This window comes from Lonchura striata, chromosome 22 (assembly GCF_050655825.1).
Source record: "Lonchura striata isolate lonStrDom1 chromosome 22, ASM5065582v1, whole genome shotgun sequence".
Lineage (NCBI taxonomy): Eukaryota > Metazoa > Chordata > Aves > Passeriformes > Estrildidae > Lonchura > Lonchura striata.
Genome location: NC_140724.1, coordinates 6,421,895 through 6,442,686, shown reverse-complemented (window position 1 = coordinate 6,442,686; position 20,792 = coordinate 6,421,895). Strand labels below are relative to the sequence as shown.

Genomic DNA, 20,792 nt, shown 5'->3' with positions numbered 1-20,792 from the left:
CCTGTCCCCGTGAGTGTGGCACACCTATCCCCGTGAGTGTGGCACACCTGTCCCCGTGAGTGTGGCACACCTGTCCCCGCGGCCGTGGCACACCTGTCCCCGTGAGCTGGCACGGCCCCAGCGGCCACATCCCGCCCGCGGGGCTTTAAGAGGCCGCGCTCGGCCCGGCCAGCACCGGCGCCGTCCTCGGCCATTCCCCCGCCATGGCCCGGGCGCTGCCGCTGCTGCTCGCCCTGCTCGGGACCACCGCAGGTAGGACAGCCCCGGAGCTGGGGGTGCCCCGGAGCTGGGGGTGCCCCCGGAGCTGGGTGACCCCGGAGCTGGGTGACCCCAGAGCTGGGTGCCCCCGGAGCTGGGTGCCCCCGGAGCTGGGTGCCCCGGAGCTGGGGGTGCCCGGAGCTGGGTGCCCCGGAGCTGGGGGTGCCCCGGAGCTGGGTGACCCCAGAGCTGGGTGACCCCACAGCTGGGTGCCCCCGGAGCTGGGTGCCCCCGGAGCTGGGTGCCCCCCTCAAGACCCTGTGCTGAAGTGATGGGGGCACAGACGCCTGACAAGGGGGGAAGGGGGCCCTTGGGTGGGGGTCCGGAGCCCTGGGACCCCTCTTGGGGTATGGGGGTGTCACTGGGGGGGGTCCCTTCCACCCGGGTCCCCCGTGAGGGCAGGAATGGGGTTTGGGGGTGCTGTGTGGGTACGGGTGGGGTCACAGTGCCGGGGCCCCCCGGGATGGGGTATTGGAGCGGGAGGGTTCATTGAGGGGGTCCCCCCAAGAGGGCTGGTGTTGGGGGGGGGGTGACTTGAGGGGGTCCTGGATTGCCAGGTCCCCCTGGCTGGGTGCTGACAGTGGCCACAGGTTTGGGGGCGCCGGGGGGGGGCTGTGGGGTGCCCCCCTCTGCCTGGTGCCAGGACTGGGTGACGGCGCTGCGCTGCGGGGCCCTAGGGCGCTGCCCCCACCTCACCCAGCGACCCTCCAACACGGTGAGAGACGCCCCCCTGTCCCCCGTGCCCCTCTAATGCCCCCCACCCTTCCCTCTGTCCCTGTGACCCCAGAACTCCACAGGGGTCCCAGTGCCACCACCGTCCCACCCCGACACGTCCCCATGCGTCCCCCTCGGTCCCCATTCCCCACCCCTCCACGTCCCCAATCCCCCATGCTCCCGTCCCACCTCCCAACATCCCTGTGCCACATCCCCATGTCCTCATGGTCCCCACGTCCCACTCCCCTCTGTCCCCGTGTCCCCATGTCCCATGTCCCCGCTGCCCTCTCCAGCAGGACACCTGTACCGTGTGTCAGGAGATCACAGAATACCTCAGAAAAATCTACAACCAATCGACCTCGGAGGTGTCCCTGGAGGTGGGTGACAGGTGCCACCGGGGGCGGGGGACAGGTGCCATTGGGTGTCATGGTGGGTGCCAGCAAGTGCCACACAGGGAGGTGCCACCGGGAGTGCCACGGTGGCTGATGAGGTGGTGGCTGCCATGGCAGGTGTCACTGCAGGTGTCATTGTGGTGGGTGTCATTGTGGGTGTCACTGTGGTGGGTGTCACTGTGGTGGGTGTCATTGTGGGTGTCACTGTGGTGGGTGTCACTGTGGGTGTCACTGTGGTGGGTGTCATTGTGGGTGTCACTGTGGGTGTCACGGTGGTGGGTGTCACTGTGGGTGTTACGGTGGGTGTCACTGCAGGTATTACAGTGTCATTGTGGGTGTCACTGTCACTGTCACTGTTGGTGCCCTGGTGCAGGAGGTGCTAGAACGGATGGTGGGGCTTGTGTGTCCATATCTCCGTTATGAGGAGAACTCATGCAAGGAACTGGCTCAGTTGTTTGCCCATGACCTCCTCTGGAACATCGTGCACCTCGTGAGTGGCACTGGGGCACACGCCAGGGCCTTGGGGACACTGTGGGACACCGGGGACACGCGGGGGCAGCGGGCACAGCAGGGCATGCAGGGCCACCCCGGGGTCTGGGGGACATGTGGGTCACGCTGTGCCACCCGCAGAACTCCTGGGACGTCTGTGTGAAGCTGAAGCTGTGTCCTTCAGGTCCCCGGGCCGCGGCCGTGCCCGTCCTCGAGGCACCCGGCAGCCACCTGCAGGTACGGGGACACGGGGACAGCAGGGGTGGGTGGCCGTGGGCTGTGGGGGCCACAGCACTGGGGGGGCACAGCCACGCACTGTCACCAGTACCGGGTGGTGTCCCAGTCCCACCGCAGTGTCCCAGTCCCACCAGTGTCCCCTGTCCCACCGCAGTGTCCCTATCCCACCGCAGTGTCCCCTGTCCCACCACAGTGTCCCCGTCCCACGCAGTGTCCCAGACCCACCGCAGTGTCCCAGCCCCACCAGTGTCCCTGTCCCACCGCAGTGTCTCCGTCCCACTGCAGTGTCCCCTGTCCCACCGCAGTGTCCCAGACCCATCAGTGTCCCTGTCCCACCGCAGTGTCTCCGTCCCACTGCAGTGTCCCCTGTCCCACCGCAGTGTCCCTGTCCCACCGCAGTGTCCCAGCCCCACCGCAGTGTCCCAGACCCATCAGTGTCCCCGTCCCACGCAGTGTCCCTATCCCACCGCAGTGTCCCCGTCCCACGCAGTGTCCCCTGTCCCACCGCAGTGTCCCCGTCCCACGCAGTGTCCCAGTCCCACCAGTGTCCCCTGTCCCACTGCAGTGTCCCTGTCCCACCGCAGTGTCCCTGTCCCACTGCAGTGTCCCTATCCCACCGCAGTGTCCCAGCCCCACCGCAGTGTCCCTGTCCCACCGCGGTGTCCCTGTCCCACCGCGGTGTCCCTGTCCCACCAGTGTCCCCGTCCCACGCAGTGTCCCCGTCCCACGCAGTGTCCCAGCCCCACCAGTGTCCCCGTCCCACGCAGTGTCCCTATCCCACCGCAGTGTCCCCGTCCCACGCAGTGTCCCTGTCCCGCAGGGCTCCGGGCTGCTCCCGAAGGCGCTGCCGCTGCCGCTGTGCTGGCTGTGCCGCTCGCTGGTGGCGCGGGCCGAGGCCGCGGTCCCGGTGGGCTCGGTGGCCGCGGCGGTGGCCGGGCTGTGCCGGGCGCTGCCGCTGCCGGTGGCCGGGGCTTGCCAGTGCCTGGCCGAGCGCTACGCGGCCCTGGCGCTCGAGGGGCTGCTGGGCCGCCTGGGCCCCCGCCTGCTCTGCCGCCTGTTCCTCGCCTGCCGCAGCGGGGACGACCGGGACAACCGGGACACGGAGCAGCCGGGCACGCTGCCGCCGCCCTGGGTGCTGGAGGCCATCGTGGTGCGGCTGGCAGACTGTGTCAGGGAGGAGGTGAGGGGGACACGAGGCAGGGTCCCCAGGAGGTGACAGGGCACCCCAGGGTCACACAACAATGAGGGGACTCATCCGGGAGTGCCACAGCCCCGAGGACACATCCCCGAGGGTGGCGGTCGCAGGAGCCATGCCAGGGACACAAATGCAGGTGCAGCCCCCAAGGGACACAACCCAGGGTGTCACAGTCCTTGGGGACACGCCCTGGGTGTCACAGTCCTTGGGGACACAGCGAGGCCCCCCGTAAGGCCACCCTCCCTCCAGAGGACAGTGCCAGAGTGCACAAGGCACAGCCCTGGGCAGGGGGCTTGGGAGGTCCCGGGGGTGCCCCCACCCTCGGGGGTCCCCTCACTCCTGTGTCCCCCCAGGACCCCAGAGGCGTCGGTGTCCCCGCGCTGTCCCTGTCCCTGGGCCCCTGTGCCCTGGGCCCCGTCTTCTGGTGCTCGGGCCCGGAGGCCGCCCGGCGCTGCCAGGTGAGTGGGGACACGGGGGGCACGGGGGGCTGCCACCCCCTGCACCCCCAGCTGACCCCTGGGCCCCTTGCAGGCTCTGCAGCACTGCCAGGAGCACGTCTGGCTGTAGGGGGGCACCAGGACCCCCCAGCTTTCCCCAATAAAGCTTGGAAGCAGATCTGCCTCAGCGTTTTGGGGTTTCGGGGGCCTGAGGGGGGCTGGGGGCTCAGGGGTGCTGGGAGGCAGCACAGGAAGCAGCAGAAACCACAAACACCCCCAAACCCAAAGAAGAGAAGTGAAAATGAGTTACAAAAATAGTGGGTGGCATTTACTGGGACACAACACACCTCCTGGGGGGACTGGGGGTGTCCCCAGGTGGGCTACGGGTGTCCCTACGAGTCTCTGGGTGTCCACGGGGGAGCTGGGGTGCTCCTAAAGGGGTTCAGGGTACCCTAGGGGGCTGGGGATACCCCTAGGGGGCTGGGGACACCTCCGAGGGGGAGCTGGAGTGTCCCCAAGGGGGTTTCTGGGTATCCCCAAGGGGGTTTCTGGGTGTCCCCAAGGGTCTCATGCGCCTTGTTGGTTCGTCTCATCCTCCTCACGTCGCTTCCAGATCTGCAGGAGAGCAGGAGGGGGTTGGGGGGCACAGGAGATGTTTGGGGGTGTCAGGGGACGTTCTGGGGGCACCCCTGTCCCCCCTCACCTGGATGTAGGCCTCAGACAGGGTGATCATCTGGGGCAGGATGTCGGTCACCTGCAGGTCCTGCAGCTCGTACCACTTCCCTGTGCCCTGCCAGGACCGGGAGGGGTCGGGGTGACTCAGGGGGGTGCCCGTGGTCCCCCCGAGCCCCCCGGGGAGGGGACACTCACATGGTGCAGGACGTGGATGCGGTAGGAGCCCTCCGAGGGCTTCCCGTCGTGCACAATGTTGGCGATGAGGTCGTAGGTGGTGTGGGAGTGGGCGGCCTGCACCTCCTCCGACAGGTATTCCCGCAGGTCCACGTTCCTGGCACCCACAGCACCCTCAGACACCTCCACGGGGCTTCCAAGTCCCTCCTGCACTGCTGCAATCCCCCCAGCTGCCCACAGCACCCCCTCAGATATCCACAGCCTCCTCCCAGATGTTACCAACCCCCCGACATCCCCAGGCCCCTCTAGATGTTTCCAGCACTTCACAGACATTTACAACCCCCTCCAGATGCCTTCAACCCCCCGCAGATACCCCAAATCTCCTCTTAGACGCTTCTGACCCTCACCACAAGCCCCCCAGCCCCCTCCCCATGGCTCACGTGATGGGGAAGTTGACGATGGTGGGGTTCTTCTCCACAAAGAAGTTGTTCTTGGTGAAGCGCTTGATACAGAAGATGAGGTAAGGGGGCAGGCGTGTCAGCTGGAACCGCTTCAGGAAGTTCTCCTTGTAGGTCTTGTACTCCTTCTCGGTGCTGCCGTTGAACTTGGCCAGGATGCTGAACAGGGGCACCTGGGGGATGATGAGCTGCTCCTTCTCGTCCTTGTAGAGCGGCGCCGTGGGCAGGTCCAGGGTCAGGTACAGGAATGTGGACTCCACCATGCGCTCCTGGTACTCGCTGTTCTGCAGCAGCTGCGCCTTCTCCTCGGCGGGCTGGGGGCACCCCACGACACCCGTGGGGCACGTCAGCCCCGTGGGGCACGCAAGTCCCACTGGATGCATCACACCCCAAACAGACCCAACACCCCCCCAACTGGGTCACCCCCACTGGATCCATCACCCTCACTGGACCCATCACCTTTCCTGGACCCTGCCACCACTCACTTGATCTTGCTGCCCCCACTGGACCCTAACACCCCTTTGCTGTACCCATAAAACCCCACCACCCCCCATCCCTCATCTGCCCCCATCATGCTCCTCATTTGACCCAAACTCCCTGTCAGAACCCCACCACTCCCAAACCACCCCCCACCAGACCCCACCACCCCCCATCTGACACCTACACCACTTTTCCTGACCCTGCCATTCCCCCAGTTCCCCGACTCCCCGCCCAGATCCTGTTGGACACAGGCACCCCACACTGCACCCCAACACCCACCACTGCCCACCACACCCTGACACCCCTCCCGGGACCCCAGCACGCCCCATCCCCCCAGTCCCACCAGGTCAGGGTGTGGCAGCTTCTTGGTGAAGATGCGCATGGAGCCCTGGAACACGTCGGTGACAATGGCTGGGGGGACAAGGGGGGCTCAGTGGGGGGACAGAGACCCCCCAAGAGCCCCCCCAGAACCTCCCTCCACTCACTCTTCTTCTTCCTCTTGGTGCCGCCCAGTGCCGCGTGCAGCGCGTTCAGGAACCAGGACAGGAACTCCACCCCATCCCCTGCAAGAGCAGAGCTAGAGCTGAGCCTGGGTCCTGCTGTGCCCCAAACCCAGAGCCCCCAGAGCAGCCCTGCACCCCCAGAGCAGCCCTGCACCCCGAACCCAGAGCCCCCAGAGCAGCCCTGCACCCCAAACCCAGAGCCCCCAGCCCCAGCTCTTCCCCTCAAACCCAGCTCTGCCCCCAGCCCTGTCCCCCAAATCCCACCCTGCTTGGTGATCTGGAAGTTCTTCTTGCTGCAGAGCACCACGGCCTGCAGCATCTCGTGGGGCGACACGTGGGCCTTGAAGTTGCGGGGGTTCCAGAGCTTCCTCATCAGCTCCCCGAAGCGCTGCACCAGCAGGAACATGATGTCCCCGGGCGGGCGCTGAATGCGCCGGTAGTTCTCCTCCTCCAGGAAGTAATTCCTCAGGGGAGGCACGTTGGACAGGGCCTGGGGATGGAGCAGGGGGATTCAGCCCTGGGACCCCCACAGGAGGGATCTGGGAGGGGCTTTGGGGCAGGCCCTGCACTGCCATGGACGGGGAATCTCCACAAGCCCCCAAGCCCCCATGGGTGGAGAAGCCTGGGAAGGATCCAGAGGTGGGGTGATCACCCCACAGAGGGGTTTGGGGAGGTTTATGTGGGGCTTTCACCCTAAAAGGCCAGCTGCACCCCCCACGTGTAACACCTGTAGAAGAGAAGGTGGGATCCACCCTCAGGACCCCCAATGTGGGGTTTGAGGAGGATTTCAGAGGGGATTCAGCCCAAAATGAAGGCAGCACTCCCCATGTGAACATGCTGTGGGAAAAGAGGTGGGACTCATCCCAGAGAGCACCAGAGCAGGATTCTGGGAGGGTTTCAGCCCAGAATGAAGCCTGGACACCCTCACAGTGTACAGCCCATAGAAGACAAGGTGTGATATCTGCCTGTCAGACCCACAGTGATGTTCTGGGGCGTTTCACCCCAAAAGGAAGCCTTAACCCAGGTGTCACCTGGAGCACAGCGTTGGCGTAGTCGTTGGCCTTGATGTTGTTGAGCCCCACGATGCCAGGCAGGTACGTGGTGCCATCGTAGGCCCGGGACAGCTTGGCCTGTTTGTCCAGGTGGGCAATGTGCTGGGCTGTGAAGGTGGGCTTGAGCACGTACTGTGGGGGGAGAGAGCCCTCAGAGCTGGGGGACCCCAACCCAAACCCCTCAATCTGGAACAGATCCCAGCCCAAACTCCCTGGATCTGGGGTAGATCCCAACCCCTTGATCCTGGAGGTCCCAAGGCAGCCCCGGTGCCCCCCAGTGCCCCCGCACCGTGATGTCCTCGAGGGAGGAGTCGATGATCTCGTAGTTGTCGGGCAGGCAGTAGAACTTGAGCGTGTGCAGGTTGAGGAACACGTGGTGGCTCAGCTGCACGCTGTGGATGTAGGCGTGTGACTTCAGCCCACGGCCTGTGGGGGACAGCGGCACCAGGGATGGCACCGAGCGCCATGCCAGAGGCAGGGGGCACAGAGAGGATCCCCTGGGCACATACGGGGGCTGTGCCCACTGGAGGGTCCCTGAGCACCCCAGCAGCCACCCTGGGTGTCTCCAGGGTGTCCCTCCCCTCTTTGTACCCCTTGGCAGCAGCCTGTCCCTGGCTGTTCCCTGTCCCTGGGTGTCCCCAGCAACACCCCAGACCCCCTGTGCCTCACCCCAGTCCCTGGGTGTCCCCCTCACCACCACCCCTATGCCCAAGTGTCCCTCAAAGCAGCACTGGGGTGTCCCCCATCACTCCTGGGCTCTCCCTCGGGTGTCCCACATCACTCCTGGCTGTCCCTCGGGTGTCCCACATCACTCCTGGCTGTCCCTATGCCCCAGCAGCTCTCACCCTGGAAGTACTTCCCGCAGACGAGGCAGGCGTAGACGTTGATGTGGGACAGGGAGATGGAGCAGAGCTTCTCAAAGTCGAAGTCCAGGACACTCCTGGGGGGCAGAGCGGTGTCACGGGGCTGGGGGGCAGCTGGGGGACCCCCAGGGGCACCCCAAAGAGCCCCGTCACCCACTTGTTGATGGTGTCCAGGTAGGGGCAGTGCCGGCTGCGCTGGTCCTCGGGGTCGAAGCGCCCGTAGCGCACTGGGGAGGGCAGGGTGTGAAAAGGGGGCACAAGGACCCCGAAAACACGAGGATGATCCCCCCAGCCCCCTCTGTGACACCTCCAGGGCTGAGCCTCCAAACCCTTCCCAGAGCTGAGCTCAGGACCCCGGGACCAGTCCTGGTGACCCTCCAGTATCAGAACCCCCCAAACACCCCACTCCCACCCCAGAACCCCCCAAACACCCCACTCCCACCCCAACCCCCCCCCTCCCAAATACCCCACTCCCACCCCAGAACCCCCCAAACACCCTCAATGTCCCCTCACCCCCGGTGTCCCCTCACACCCCAATGTCCCCTCACCCCCGGTGTCCCCTCACACCCCAATGTCCCCTCACCCCCGGTGTCCCCTCACACCCTCATTGTCCCCTCAACCCCGGTGCCCCCTCACCCCCGGTGTCCCCTCACACCCCAATGTCCCCTCACACCCTCATTGTCCCCTCACCCCCGGTGTCCCCTCACACCCCAATGTCCCCTCACACCCCGGTGTCCCCTCAGCCCCGGTGTCCCCTCAGCCCCGGTGTCCCCCAGCCCCTCGGTCCCACCCGCTCCTCCCGCTGCCCACCGGCGGGCTCGGGCTCGGGGTCCGAGTCTCCATCGGGCTCCCGCTCCCTCTTCACCCGCACGGGCGCGGCGCTGCCGGAGCCCCCCCAGCCGCCGCTGCCGCTGCCGGTGCCGGTGCCCGGTTCCCGCTTGACGCGCGCCAGATCCACCGGCAGCGCCTCCGCCGCCTCCCGCCGCGCGCGCTCCCGCTCCGCGTCCCGCCGGCCCCGCGGCCGCTCGGCGTCGGCGTCGCGGCGGCTGCGGGAGGCGCCGCGGGGCTCGCGGGGCTCCCGGGGCTCCCGGGGGTCGCGGGAGTCGCGGTCCCGCCGCCCCCGGCTCGACATGGCGGCGGTTCGGCCGCTGTGCGCATGCGCGGCGCGGGGAAGGGGGGCTCAAACCGCCCGCCTTACTCCGCGCATTCGCGGCCGCCGCTGCGGGGAGGAGGCGCTACTGCGCCTGCGCGCGCGCGCCGGGCCCGCGGGGCTCTTAAAGGAGCCGCGTCCCGGTCCCGACCGCGGCCGCCGGTACCGGGAATGGAGGCGGCGGCGGCGGCGGCACCGGGCTGGCGCTGCCGGCCCGGGGGACGGCTGGACATGAGCCACGGCTTCGTGCGGCACATCCGCCGCAACCAGCTCGCCAGGTACCGGCATCCCCCCCGGGACCGGCGTGCGGCGGGGACACCGGGCCGGTTTGGCGGTCCCGGGCCCCCGCAGCCGGTAACCGCGCTGTGCCGCCGCCGCGCAGGGACGCGTACGAGCGCGCGGTGCGGCAGGCGCGGGGCCGAGCGCGGACGCGGCTGACCCCGGGCCCGGCGCGGCCCCGGCGGCCCGACCAGCCGGTGTACCGGCCCCAGCGGGGCGGCGGTGAGCGGCACCGGGGCACGGGGGCACCGGGGCACGGGGGCACCGGGGCGGGAGATCCGCGCTCCCGAGGGACCGCGGTGCGGGGAGCCCGGGGATGGGCGGGGAAGGGGCGGCAGCCGCGGGGGCACCGGGGGTGCAGAGACACCGGGGGTAGGGGGGGACACCGGGGTGCGGAGACACCGGGGGTGCGGGGACACCGGGGTGCGGAGACACCGGGGGTAGGGGGGGACACCGGGGGTGGGGGGGGACACCGGGGTGCGGGGACGTGGGGGACCGAGGGTGGGGATGGGGACACGAGGGTGCGGGACACCCGGGGATTTGGAGGGACACCTGCGATGGGGACATCCATGAATTGGGGACACCCGGGATGGGGACGGGCACCGCCGGGACGCTGTCCGGTGGCCCCGGCGGCCCCGGTAGCTGAGGCGCGGTGCCGCAGGCGGGCCCGGGGCCGATGCCAGCGCGGGGCCGCCCCCCGCGGGCGGCGGGGCCCCCCCGGAGCCGGCCCGGGGACCGCGGCTCTTCTGCCTCGAGTACGAGGGGGACGACGGGCGGGTCACGGCCGTGATCGTGCACCAGGTGCCAACCGGGGGCCGGGGGGGGATCCCACGGGGCATCCCGGGGGTGTCCTGGGGGTCCCCGGAGACAGTGGGGGTGTCCTGGGGGGTCCTACGGGGAAACCCGGGGGGGTGTCCTGGGGGTCCACAGAGACAGTGGGGGGGTCCTGGGGGGTCCCACGGGGAATCCCGGGGGGTACCCGAGGGGGGTCCGTGGGGCAGGGGGGCTGCCCGGGGCAGTGGGGGGTGTCCTGGGGGGTCCCCGGGGGCAGGGGGGGTGCCGTGGGGGGGTTTGTGGCACAGTGGGGTACCAGGGGCTCCCCAGGACATAGTGGGGTACCAGGGGTGCTCCCTAGGGCACAGTGGGGTACCAGGGGGTCCCGAGGACACAGTGGGTGTCCCGTGGGTGGGCCCATGGCACAGTTGGGTACTGGGGGTCCCCGGGGCACAGTGGGGTACCGGGGGTCCCCGGGAGCCCGAGGGTGACGTGGGTGCCGCAGGGGGACAGCGCTGAGGAGGTGACCCGCCGGGTGTGCGCCCGGAGCCCGCTGGAGCCGCCGCTGCGCCGGGCCCTGTGCCAGCGCGTGCAGGACGAGCTCAGCAAGCGCCGGGGCACCGGGTGACACTGCAGCAGCCCCCGACGCTGCCACCCCCGTGGTGACACACCGCAGCCCCCGACGCTGCCACCCCCGCGGTGACACCGCTGCGGCCCCGGACGCTGCCACCCCCACGGGACCGCCGCTGTCCCCCCACCCCGCCGTCAATAAAGGTGCTGCGAGGCTCCGGTTCTTTCACTGCTGGGGAAACTGAGGCACGGGGGGAAGTGACACAGCTTCTGCGTCCCCCTCAGCAGCCCTGGCAGGGTGGCCCCGGGCACCGACGCTGGCTGCCAGGTCCTCCCAGGTGCCACTGTGTCCCCAGCTCTGCGTGTCCCCTCCTCAGGTGCTGTGTCCCAGGGTCGCCTCTGCGTCCCCGTCCTGCCCCCAGCCCAGGTTGGTGGCACCTGTGGCCAAGGCCAGCTGTGCCCAGGGTGTCCCCAGGGCGGGTCCCCTGAGCTGTTGTCCCCAGGGTGGGACATGGGGCTGATTGTGGGGGTGGGACCACCCCACTGCTCTCTTTGTAGGGTCTGCCAGCAGCGAGGTTACTGCAGGGTCTGCCCCAGGCAGATTCTGGTGTTTATTAATTGTAGGGTTTCCCTGGAGGGTCTGGCACGTTTGGTATTGTAAGATTTTCCTGGAAATCCCCCGGTTGGTTTGGGATTGGAGGATCTCCCCCAGGCTGATAGCACAGCTCTGTTTTTGTAGGGTCTTCCCAAAGAGCTCTCGGTATTTATTCGTTGTAGGGTCTCCCCAGAACACATCCTGGTGTTTATTTATTGTAGGGTCTTCTCAAGAGTTCATCCTGCTGGTTTGTTATTGTGGAGTATCTCCGTATCAAATTCTGGATTCTTAATTTTTGTGGGGTCACCCCAGGACAGATCCTGGTATTTATTTATTCATTATTATAGGGTCTCCCCAAAGTTCATGCTCCTGGTTTGGCATTGCAGGGTCTCCCCAGAGAGCTCCTGCTGCTTGTGGCAGTGTTCCCCTCGAGAGGGTCTCGCTGGGTTTTTGTTGTAGGGTCTGTTCAGAGCAGATCTTGGAGTTTATTCACTGTAGGGTCGCCATGAGGATACCCCAGAGCATTCCTTTAGGGCCATTTCTAGGACATTCCTTTAGGGCCATTTTTAGGTTTATTCCCAGCCCTATAGACACTTGTAGGGCACACTGAGGATACCCCAGGGCATTCCTTTAGGGTCGTTTATAGGATATTCCCTGTGGGATGTTTATAGGTTTATTCCCGGCCCTAGAGGTACTTGTAGGGCACGCGGGCGGGCACGGTCTGCAGCTCCAGGCGCACGGGGCACTTGTAGAAGTTGCCCAGCAGGGTCTCGGCGTAGCCCAGCAGGAAGTAGAGCTTGTGGGGTGGCAGTGCCCGGCCCAGCAGGGCACACACCACCAGCAGGTTCCCGCGGCGCTTCAGCACCAGCTCATCCGCCAGGAGCCCCGGGAAGGTCCCGGCCAGGAACCGCCGCAGGAACGCGTCCTCGATCGCCCGCTGCGCCGCGCCCGCCTCGCCACACAGGTTCCCTGAGGGCACAGAGAGCTGGCACAGCTGGCACAGGGTCACTGCCCACTGTGCCGTGCCTGCCTCGCCACGCAGGTTCCCTGAGGGCACAGGGTGGTGGCACTGGTGACCGCCCCTGTGCCATTCCTGCCTGGCCACACAGGTTCCATGAGGGGACACACGGGTGGCACAGCTGGCCTTGGTGGCTGCCCACTGTGCCCGCCTGACCACGCAGAGTTCCCTGAGGGGACAGGGTGGTGGTGGCAATAGTGGCACCACCTGTCTCCTCTGTCCCACCATGTCCATCTTCCCCCTGTCCCCAATGCCCGTGTGCCCCTTGTGCCCCATCCCCGTGCCCCCTGTCCCCCATGCCCGTGTGCCCCATGTCCCTGCTGTCCCCGTGTCCCCCCATGGCCATCTGTGCCCGTGTCCCCCCATGTCACCCACTGGTGTGCAGGGACAGCCAGCCCCTGTCCCCCCCGTGTCACTCACCGGTGTGCAGGGACAGCCAGCCCTTGCGGTGCCCGATGTGATGGGGTGCGTGCGCCTGCTCGTACGTCACCGCCTTGTCCCCCCTGCCCGCGCGCACCCGCGCCGCCCGTGCCTGCGGGGACAGCCACAGTGGGACAGGGACAGGGACAGGGGACAGGGAGAAGGGACAGGGAGGACAGGGGACAGGGACAGTGGGACAAGGACAGGGAGAGGGACAGCGACAGTGGAACAGTAGGGACAGAGACAGTGGGGACAGGGGACAGGGACAGTGGGGACAATGAGGACAGCAGGGATAGGGGGCAGTGGGGAGAGGGACAGGGGACAGGGACAGCAGGGACAGGGGACAGGGTGACAGGGTACACGGGGCCAGGGGACACGGCCGCGGGGTCCCGAGGACTCACCTTGAGGCACACGGGGCTGCTGTGGAGCTGCCGGGTGGCGCTGGGGACACGGAGGGCGCGGGGGAGGACCTGCAAGGGGACAGGGACAGGGCTGGGGACAGGGCCAGGCAGGGGACAGGGGACAGCCTAGCAGGGCCAGCCCTGTGTCCCCAGTGCCACCACAGCCCCTGTCCCTCCTCCCCAGAGCCCCCCACGCCCAGCGCCACATCCCCGCTGTCCCCACAGCCGCTGTCCCTTGTCACCGCCTTCCCCGGTGTCCCCCACGCTCAGTGTCCGCCGGCGTTTTTCCCCCATTCTCGGTGTTTCTCCCATTCCCGGTATTTTCCCGTTTTCCCGGTGTTTTTTTCCCTTTTCCCATTCCCGCTCTCCCCTCACCCGCAGCGCGCGCGCGGCCGCCGCCATCTTGGCTGTGCGCGCGGCGGCAGCGCCCCCTGGCGGCCGGAGGGCGGCGCGGGCACCGGGGGGACTGGGGGGGACGAGGAGGATACTGGGAATACTGGGAGCACTGGGAACACTGGGAGCACCAGGATATACTGGGAGCACTGGGAGTACCAGCCTATACTGGGAGCACTGGGCATACTGGGAATACTGGGAGCACTGGGAACACTGGGAGCACCAGGCTATACTGGGCATACTGGGAGTACCAGGCTATACTGGGCATACTGGGAGCTGCTGGATAGCAACTGGGAAACTGGGAGCCACCAAGGGCAACTGGAGGTGCCAGGGGTCTTTGATGGGGGGGTCTGTGAAGGTCCGGGGATGTCCCCCCCTTTTTCCCCCCATTGGTACCCCAATTTTGGGGTCTCCCAAGTGCCCCCCTCCCCCCCCCCCCAATTTTGGGGTCTCCCAGGTTCCCCTCTCTTTTGGGGTCCCCCTTTCCCCCCATTCTGGGGGTCTCCCAGGTTTTCCCCCCCCATTTCAGGGTCCCCATTCCCCCCCTCCATTCTGGGGTCTCCCAGGTCCCCCCCCCCCATTTCGGGGTCCCCCCAGCCTCTCAGCGCTCTGTTGGGTGACATCTCTTTATTCTGGGGGTGCCGTGCCCCCCGTCCCGCTCCGGGGGGCTCAGGGGAAGGTGATGGTGGCCAGGGGGGGCTCCGGGGGGGGGTCCCCGCGGCCGGGGGGCTGCCGGGGCCCCCCGTGGTGCCCGTACTGGAACTTGAGGCGCAGCTCGCCCAGGTGGGAGCGGGGCAGAATGTCGGGGATCCACTCGATGGTGAAGGGCGTGGGCTCCTTCTGCGTGGGGGACGTGTGGCCTGGGGGGGACAGGGCTGCCTGGGGACCCCCCTCTGCCCTCCCCTGCAGCCCCCCAACCCTTTTGAACCCCCCTTTTCCTACCCCTTGAACCCCCCAACCCTTTGGAACCCCCCTTTTCCCACCCCTTGAACCCCCCAGCCCTATTAACCCCCCCTCTTCCCTTCCCTGAAGCCCCCCAACCCTTTGGAATCCCCCTTTCCCCATCCCTTGAAGCCCCCCAACCCTTTTGAACCCTGCCCCTCCTGGGGCTGTTTTGGGGTCCCACCCTGCCCTTTCTGGGGCTGTTTTGGGGTCCCACCCTGCCCTTTCTGGGGAGATTCTGGGTTTCCCTCCTGCCCTTTCTGGGGCTGTTTTGGGGTCCCACCCTGCCTTTCCTGGGGCTGTTTTGGGGTCCCACCCTGCCCCTCCTGGGGCTGTTTTGGGACCCCACCCTGCCCTTTCTGGGGGCTGGTTTGGGGTCCCACCCTGCCCCTCCTGGGGCTGTTTTGGGGTCCCACCCTGCACCTCCTGGGGCTGTTTTGGGGTCCCACCCTGCCTCTCCTGGGGCTGTTTTGGGGTCCCACCCTGCACCTCCTGGGGCTGTTTCGGGGTCATGCTGTGCCCCTCCTGGGCGCTGTTTCGGGGGCCCCCCGTGCCCCCCCGAGCCTCACCGACTTTGAGGAAGGTCTGCAGCTCCAGGGGCCGCAGCGGGGGCTGTTTCTCGTGGGGGCCCAGCCCCTCGGGCAGCGGCTCCACCTCCACGCGGGGGCTGCGGAAGGGCTCGTAGGAGCCGTCGCGGTTCTGCACGAAGCTCCGGGTGATCTCCAGCGGCACCTGCGGGCCGGGGAGCGCTCAGGCCCGGCCCGGCGGGGCTGGGGGGGTCCGGGGGACGGAGCCCGGCCTTACCTCGGGCGTGTCGAAGATCTGCTTCACCTGCAGGACGTTGGTGATGTGCCAGGTGTACTTGGAGAAGGTGCCCAGGGGCAGCGCGTCGCTGCGCACGAATTCTGCGGGGAGGGGTCGGGGGGTCTCGGGGGGGCTCCGGCCCCTTTGATCTTCCCCCCTCTTGATTTTTCCTCTCCTTTCCCCCTTTCTTCCTTCTTTTCCCTCCCTTTTTTGCCTCTTCCCCCCCTTTTTCCCTTTATTTTTCCCCTCCTTCCTCCCTTTATTTTCTCCCCTTCCTCCCATTTTTATTTCTCCTTTTCCCTCCGTCCCCCTTTTTTATCCCTTTTTACACCTTATTTTTTCATCCCTCCCTCTCCCCCTTTTTTCTCCCTCTATTCCCCTTTATTTTTCCATCCCTTCCCCCCCCCTTTATTTTCCCCCTTTATTTCCCCCCCTTCTTTCCCCATTTACTTTTTTTCCCCCTTTATTTTCCTATCCTCCTTCCCCTTTATTTTTCCACCCCTTTTTTCTCCTTTTTTTTCCCCCCCTTTATTTTTCCATCCCTTTCCCCCCCCTTATTTTTCCCCATTTCTTTTCCCCCCTTTTAGTTTTCCATCTTTCTTCCCCCCTTTATTTTTCTATCCTTCCCTCCATTTCCCATCTCCCACTCCCCAGCACCCAAAAAAAAATCCACAAACCACCCAGGCAGCGCTGAATCCTCTCCGTGCCCCTTCTCCTTCCCCCAAACTCAGCTCCCAGTAGGGTTTTCCCTTTTTTATTTTGTGTTTTCCCCCTTTTTCCTCACCCGTGGTGGAGTTGGGGAGCCTCTTCTTGCCGCTGCCGCTGGAGATGCGCTGCTGCAGAGCCTCGAAGAAGGACTGGGGGATGTGGAAAACCAGTGGCTCTGGGTGGCCTGGCAGGGGCACAGCGGGCTCAGGGTAGGGGCTGGGGGTCCCAAAATCTCACCCCGAAGTGGCCCTGTGGCTCAGGGCACCGGCAGTGGTGCAATTTCCATGGAAATGTTGGGGATTTGGAGGCTGACCCCTCCCTGGCGCTGGTTTGGGGTCAGCGGGAGGAGAATGATGGTGTGGATGGTGAGGGGAGGGTGTGCCTGAAATGGCAGCAAAAGTGTGCCCAAAAAAGGACACAGCAATTCCAAAATGGCACCAAAAGTGTGCCCAAAATGGCACCAAAAGTGTTCCAAAAACGGACACAGCATTTCCAAAATGGCACCAAAGGTGTGCCCAAAATGGCACCAAAAGTATTCCCAAAAAGGGACACATTTCCAAAATGGCACCAAAGGTGTGCCCAAAATGGCACCAAAGGTGTGCCCAAAATGGCAGCAAAAGTGCTCCCAAAAAGGGACACAATGTTCCCAAAATGGCACCAAATGTGTGCCCAAAATGGCAACAAAAATGTTCCCAAAATGGCAGCAAAAGTGTACCCAAAAAGGAACACAGCATTTCCAAAGTGGCACCAAATCTTCCCATAATGGCACCAAAAGTCTTCCCAAAATGGCACCAAAAACATTTCCAAAAAGACACCACATCATCCTGAAAAAGGGACACAGCATTCCCCAAATGGCATCAAAAGTGCTCCCAAAAAGGGACAGAGCACTCACAAAATGTCACCAAAAGTCTTCCCAAAAAGTCACCAAAAGTGTTTTGCTCCCTGAATGGACCATAAAACGTCCCGAAATTCCCCGTCCTGCGGCCGGACACTCGCTCACCCTCAAACTGGTAGTGCATGGTCTGGTGGATGCGCTCGGTGACGCTGCCCAGCCACTCCTGGAAGGACAGGGACACCTGGGACTCGTCCAGCACCTGGTGACAGCCTGAGGGGACAGGGCAGGGACACGGGAATGTCACCCAGACCTCACCCCAGGGCTCTGTGACACTGCCCAGCCAGGGAAAGGACAGGGAATGTCACCCCACTGCAAATCTGCACGTGGAATCCTGGGTGGGTTTGGGTTGGAAGCACCCCAAAGCCCATCCAGTCCCACCATGGGACACCTCCCATTGTCCCAGGTGGTTCCAACGTGGCATTGAACACTTCCAGGGATTCCAGCTGCTCTGGGAATTCCATCCCAGCCTGTCCCCACCCTCAACCCAGGACCTCCTTCCCAAAATCCCCACCAAGCCGTGCTCACCGTGTCTCTTCAGCGAGGAGGAGGAGGAGGAAGGGGAGGAGGAGACGAGCGGCAGCTTCCTCAGGCTGCTCCTCCTGGGGCCGGGGTGAGCCGGGTCTGGAGCCAGGAGGGGCCCGGGCACCTGCGGGGCTGAGGGAGGGATTGTCACCTGGTGTCACCCACTGCCACCCCCTGCCACCTCCCTCCTCTGGGCCTCCACCACCAGTGACCCCCACGGGCCTGGGGCCAATGCCTGGAGCTGTTCCAGGGGTTCCACAGCTGGATCTGACCCCCCAGAGCTGATCCAAGGGTTCCACAGCTGGATCTGACCCCATGAAGCTGTTCCAGGGGTTCCAACAGATGGATCTGAACCCCAGAGCTGCTCCAGAGGTTCTCCAGCTGGATCTGGCCCCCCAGAGCTGTTCTGGGGGGATTTCAGCCCCCCAGGGACACTCACCTGGCCCCGGGTCCCTTTTCCTCTTCTTGGCCCTGGCAGCAGCTGCCCCCCGAGCCCGCGGTGCCAAGCCAGGGCCCCGCAGCAGCTGTGGCGTCACCGTCCCCTTCAGACCTGGGGACACAAATTCTGTCCCTAAAAACAGCCCAGCCACCAGCCACGGGGGCATCGAGGGACACGGGGACCCCCAAAAGCCCAGCAAACCCCCCACCCTCCCAGGAGGCTCCTCTGTGGGGAGGGGGGGTTTATCCCACTCTCATGGTGGTTTGCAATTTGGGCTGTGTGGGGTTCTTGGGGTGCAGAACCTCCTAAATGGGGTGAACCCCAAATATTCCTGCTGTGGGAGGGGTTTGGGGAAATGAACCCCAGATGTTCCTGCTGTGGCATTTGGGTGCCCCCAGAAAGGCTTTTAGGGTGCCTGCAGGTAGGTGTTTAGGGTGCCCCCAGAAAGGCTTTTAGGGTGCCTGCAGGTAGGTGTTTAGGGTGCCCCCAGGCAGCTTTGTAGGGTGCCCTCAGAAAGGCCTTTAGGGTGCCCCAGGCAGGTTTTTAGGGTGCCCCAGGCAGCCCTTTCGGGTACCCCAAACCCCTGCCAGTCCCACCGCTGCCGTCGGAGGCGAGGAACTCGGAGAACTCCCGTGCCAGGCTCTCATCGCTGGCGAAGGCACAGATGCAGGCCAGGAAGTGGATGCAGCGCGCAGGGGGTGCCTCTTCCTCCTCCTCTTCGTCCTCCTCCTCCTCCTCCTCCCTGTGCTGCTGGCGGCGCTGGGCGCGGCCGTGCCCGGGCGGGCGGCAGGCGCAGGAGAAGCGCCGCTGGCCGAAGCTGGCGTGCAGGTAGCCCAGGCCGTGCCTCGTGCTGGCCTGGCACTTGACCACCAGCACGCTCTTGGTGACCCTCTGCACCAGCGGCCCCGTGGGCTCGGTGGCCAGCGCCCACAGGCTCTGCTTGGCCTCGGCGGGCGCCTGCACGGCGCCCAGCACCGAGCTCTTGAGCGGCAGCGGCGTGGCCTCGGCCTGGCAGCCCAGCGCCAGCTTCAGGTGCTGGCACTGCTTGTCGGCCGCCGCCTTGGCACAGGCGGGCGCGTGGCAGCGCCCCGAGCTCAGCTGGGTGAGCAGGGTGCCCTCGGGGGTCTGGATGGCCGTCTCGGAGGTGCCCAGCTCCACGAAGCAGCGCGAGTCGCGCTGGCGCACCGAGTAGAGCTGGCCCCGCGTGCCGCCCAGCAGGCGCACGGCGTCGGTGCCCGGCTGGCGCCGCGCGCCCGCCCGGAACACGGCGCCGCACGTCTTGTTCTTGCAGCTCAGCCCCCGCGTGCCGTTGTAGGTGCCGCAGCGAGGGCAGCGGCGGATGCCGCGCAGCGTGGCCTTGCCCAGGTCCGACAGGAAGGACGGCGCTTTGGGCCTGCCCGGGCACAGATCCATGGAGCTGGGGAGGGAAGGCATGGGGGTCGCGGGGGGCTGAGCAGCACAGGGGTCACCCTGAGAGTCCCTGTGCCACCCTGAGAGCCCCTGTGCCACACCAGGGGTCACCCTGAGAGTCCCTGTGCCACCCTGAGAGCCCCTGTGCCACCCCAGGGGTCAGCCTAGCAGTTTCTGTGCCACCCTGTCTGGTCCCTGTGCCACCCCAGGGGTCAGCCTGAGAGTCCCTGTGTCACCCTGTGCCACTCTGAGCGCCCAGGACAGCCACTTCAGCCCTGCCACACGTCCCCTGTGCCAGTGTGACCCTCTGCTCCTCCTGCAGCTGCCACCAAACCCTGCCCAGGACCTTCTGGGGAACCCCGGGAATGCCACCCGGGCTCTGTGTGCCCTCAGGGCACGGGGACAGCGGGCAGGGGGGGCAGCGCTGTTGGTGTCACATCTCATGGGGACATTTCGGGGGGACAGGAGCTTCAGGATCACCAGGGCCACCACTGACCGTGTCCCCAAGTGCCACCAGCTGGTGTCACCCTCCTGTCCCTTGGGGTCCCTTTTTGCCCACCAAGTCCCACCCTGGTCCCTCTGCTGATCCCCATGTCCCCCTCACCCCAATTCCCGGGGCTCTCTCCCCTCTCCCGGGGCTCTCTCCCCTCACCGGGGCTCTCTCCCCTCACCCCAATTCCCGGGGCTCTCTCCCCTCACCGGGGCTCCCTCCCTTCTCCCGGGGGTCTCTCCCCTCTCCGCTCCCGGCCATCCCCGGGGCTCTCACCGCCGTCTCCCGGGATTTCCCAGCATCCCTCGCGGCCAGTGATGTCAGCCCCGCCGCCGGGCCCGCTCCGGTGCCTCGGCGTCGTTACCGCCGCCAGCGCCGTGAGGGGAGCTCCACTTCCGCCATCGGCGCGCTACCATTGGCCCACCGGAGTCACGTGGTGCGCCGCGGGGGATGATGGAAGTTGTAGTCCAACGCGGCGCTAAACCCGCCATGACGCTTGGACTACAACTCCCAGCAGCCCCCGTGGGGAGATTGCTTCAATTTCCTTTTTTCCCCCAAAATTTCCTTTTTCTCCCTAAAATTTATTTTTTCCCCCCAAAATTTCCTTTCCCCCCCTCAAATTCCACTCAATTCCCCCCAAATCCCAGCAGCTCCACCCCCCTCAACCACCTGACAAAACACAGCACACAAGCAGCTCAGTATTTTTCATTTTTTCCTTTTTTTTTTTGTAACAAAAAAACTTTTTGTATTATTTTTCCATTTTTTGTAATTTTTTTTTTCCGTTTTTTTTAAAGGCTGGGCGAGAGGTAGGATAAAAAAAGGGCGTTTTTTGGCTGGTAGATGAGGTTTGGGAGCTCTTCTCAGCTTCACTCCCTTGTGAAACACACCCGGGTACGGAGGGGATTTTTCACAGTGGATTAAAAATTTTATATTCCAAGAGATATTTCATATCCACAAAAAAAAAAAAAAAAAGGAAGATTTGAGGCATAAATCACATTAAGAGACTCCGTGTCCTACCTTTAAATAAGGAAAAAAGTACAAAAGTGGCTGAGGTT

At 65.3% G+C, this 20,792-nt stretch overlaps 5 protein-coding genes across 12 annotated transcripts; 2 read left to right on the top strand and 3 right to left on the bottom strand.

The window, feature by feature from the left end:
• Nucleotides 1–103: 103 nt before the first annotated feature.
• Nucleotides 104–3,900, top strand: SFTPB (surfactant protein B). Of its 6 annotated transcripts, none has more exons than XM_085559256.1 (8): nucleotides 104–252; nucleotides 849–973; nucleotides 1,269–1,349; nucleotides 1,738–1,854; nucleotides 1,995–2,090; nucleotides 2,911–3,270; nucleotides 3,639–3,743; nucleotides 3,817–3,900. In XM_085559256.1, the coding sequence occupies exons 1-8, from the start codon at nucleotides 204–206 to the stop codon at nucleotides 3,850–3,852; spliced, it is 969 nt and encodes a 322-aa protein (XP_085415382.1). In that variant the 5' UTR covers nucleotides 104–203; the 3' UTR covers nucleotides 3,853–3,900. The 6 variants fall into 6 exon arrangements, with proteins under 6 accessions (XP_085415382.1, XP_085415381.1, XP_077645330.2 ...); XM_085559255.1 differs by having other exon boundaries at nucleotides 105–252; nucleotides 1,266–1,349; XM_085559254.1 differs by having other exon boundaries at nucleotides 111–252; nucleotides 816–973.
• Nucleotides 3,901–4,028: 128 nt separating this feature from the next.
• On the bottom strand, nucleotides 4,029–9,059 carry USP39 (ubiquitin specific peptidase 39). Its single transcript, XM_021545382.3, has 12 exons — nucleotides 8,738–9,059; nucleotides 8,085–8,154; nucleotides 7,910–8,004; nucleotides 7,354–7,490; nucleotides 7,044–7,196; nucleotides 6,277–6,502; nucleotides 5,995–6,072; nucleotides 5,853–5,920; nucleotides 5,012–5,343; nucleotides 4,593–4,728; nucleotides 4,426–4,512; nucleotides 4,029–4,337 (listed from the first exon to the last, which is right to left on the bottom strand). The coding sequence occupies exons 1-12, from the start codon at nucleotides 9,057–9,059 to the stop codon at nucleotides 4,290–4,292; spliced, it is 1,752 nt and encodes a 583-aa protein (XP_021401057.2). The 3' UTR covers nucleotides 4,029–4,289.
• An 87-nt stretch (nucleotides 9,060–9,146) lies between these two features.
• Nucleotides 9,147–10,916, top strand: C22H2orf68 (chromosome 22 C2orf68 homolog). The gene is made up of 4 exons (XM_085559252.1): nucleotides 9,147–9,355; nucleotides 9,460–9,578; nucleotides 10,018–10,157; nucleotides 10,636–10,916. The coding sequence occupies exons 1-4, from the start codon at nucleotides 9,249–9,251 to the stop codon at nucleotides 10,756–10,758; spliced, it is 489 nt and encodes a 162-aa protein (XP_085415378.1). The 5' UTR covers nucleotides 9,147–9,248; the 3' UTR covers nucleotides 10,759–10,916.
• Nucleotides 10,917–11,463: 547 nt separating this feature from the next.
• On the bottom strand, nucleotides 11,464–13,551 carry MRPS24 (mitochondrial ribosomal protein S24). The gene is made up of 4 exons (XM_077789234.2): nucleotides 13,510–13,551; nucleotides 13,135–13,203; nucleotides 12,734–12,845; nucleotides 11,464–12,264 (listed from the first exon to the last, which is right to left on the bottom strand). The coding sequence occupies exons 1-4, from the start codon at nucleotides 13,534–13,536 to the stop codon at nucleotides 11,981–11,983; spliced, it is 492 nt and encodes a 163-aa protein (XP_077645360.1). The 5' UTR covers nucleotides 13,537–13,551; the 3' UTR covers nucleotides 11,464–11,980.
• Nucleotides 13,552–14,113: 562 nt separating this feature from the next.
• Nucleotides 14,114–20,153, bottom strand: C22H2orf42 (chromosome 22 C2orf42 homolog). Of its 3 annotated transcripts, none has more exons than XM_085559247.1 (9): nucleotides 20,014–20,153; nucleotides 18,434–19,254; nucleotides 17,838–17,948; nucleotides 17,402–17,530; nucleotides 16,982–17,086; nucleotides 16,058–16,165; nucleotides 15,274–15,374; nucleotides 15,039–15,201; nucleotides 14,114–14,367 (listed from the first exon to the last, which is right to left on the bottom strand). In XM_085559247.1, exons 1-9 carry the CDS (start codon nucleotides 20,037–20,039, stop codon nucleotides 14,129–14,131), a joined length of 1,803 nt encoding a protein of 600 aa, XP_085415373.1. In that variant the 5' UTR covers nucleotides 20,040–20,153; the 3' UTR covers nucleotides 14,114–14,128. The 3 variants fall into 3 exon arrangements, with proteins under 3 accessions (XP_085415373.1, XP_085415372.1, XP_021401059.3); XM_085559246.1 differs by having other exon boundaries at nucleotides 14,114–14,387; nucleotides 16,058–16,130; XM_021545384.4 differs by having other exon boundaries at nucleotides 14,138–14,387.
• Nucleotides 20,154–20,792: the final 639 nt, after the last annotated feature.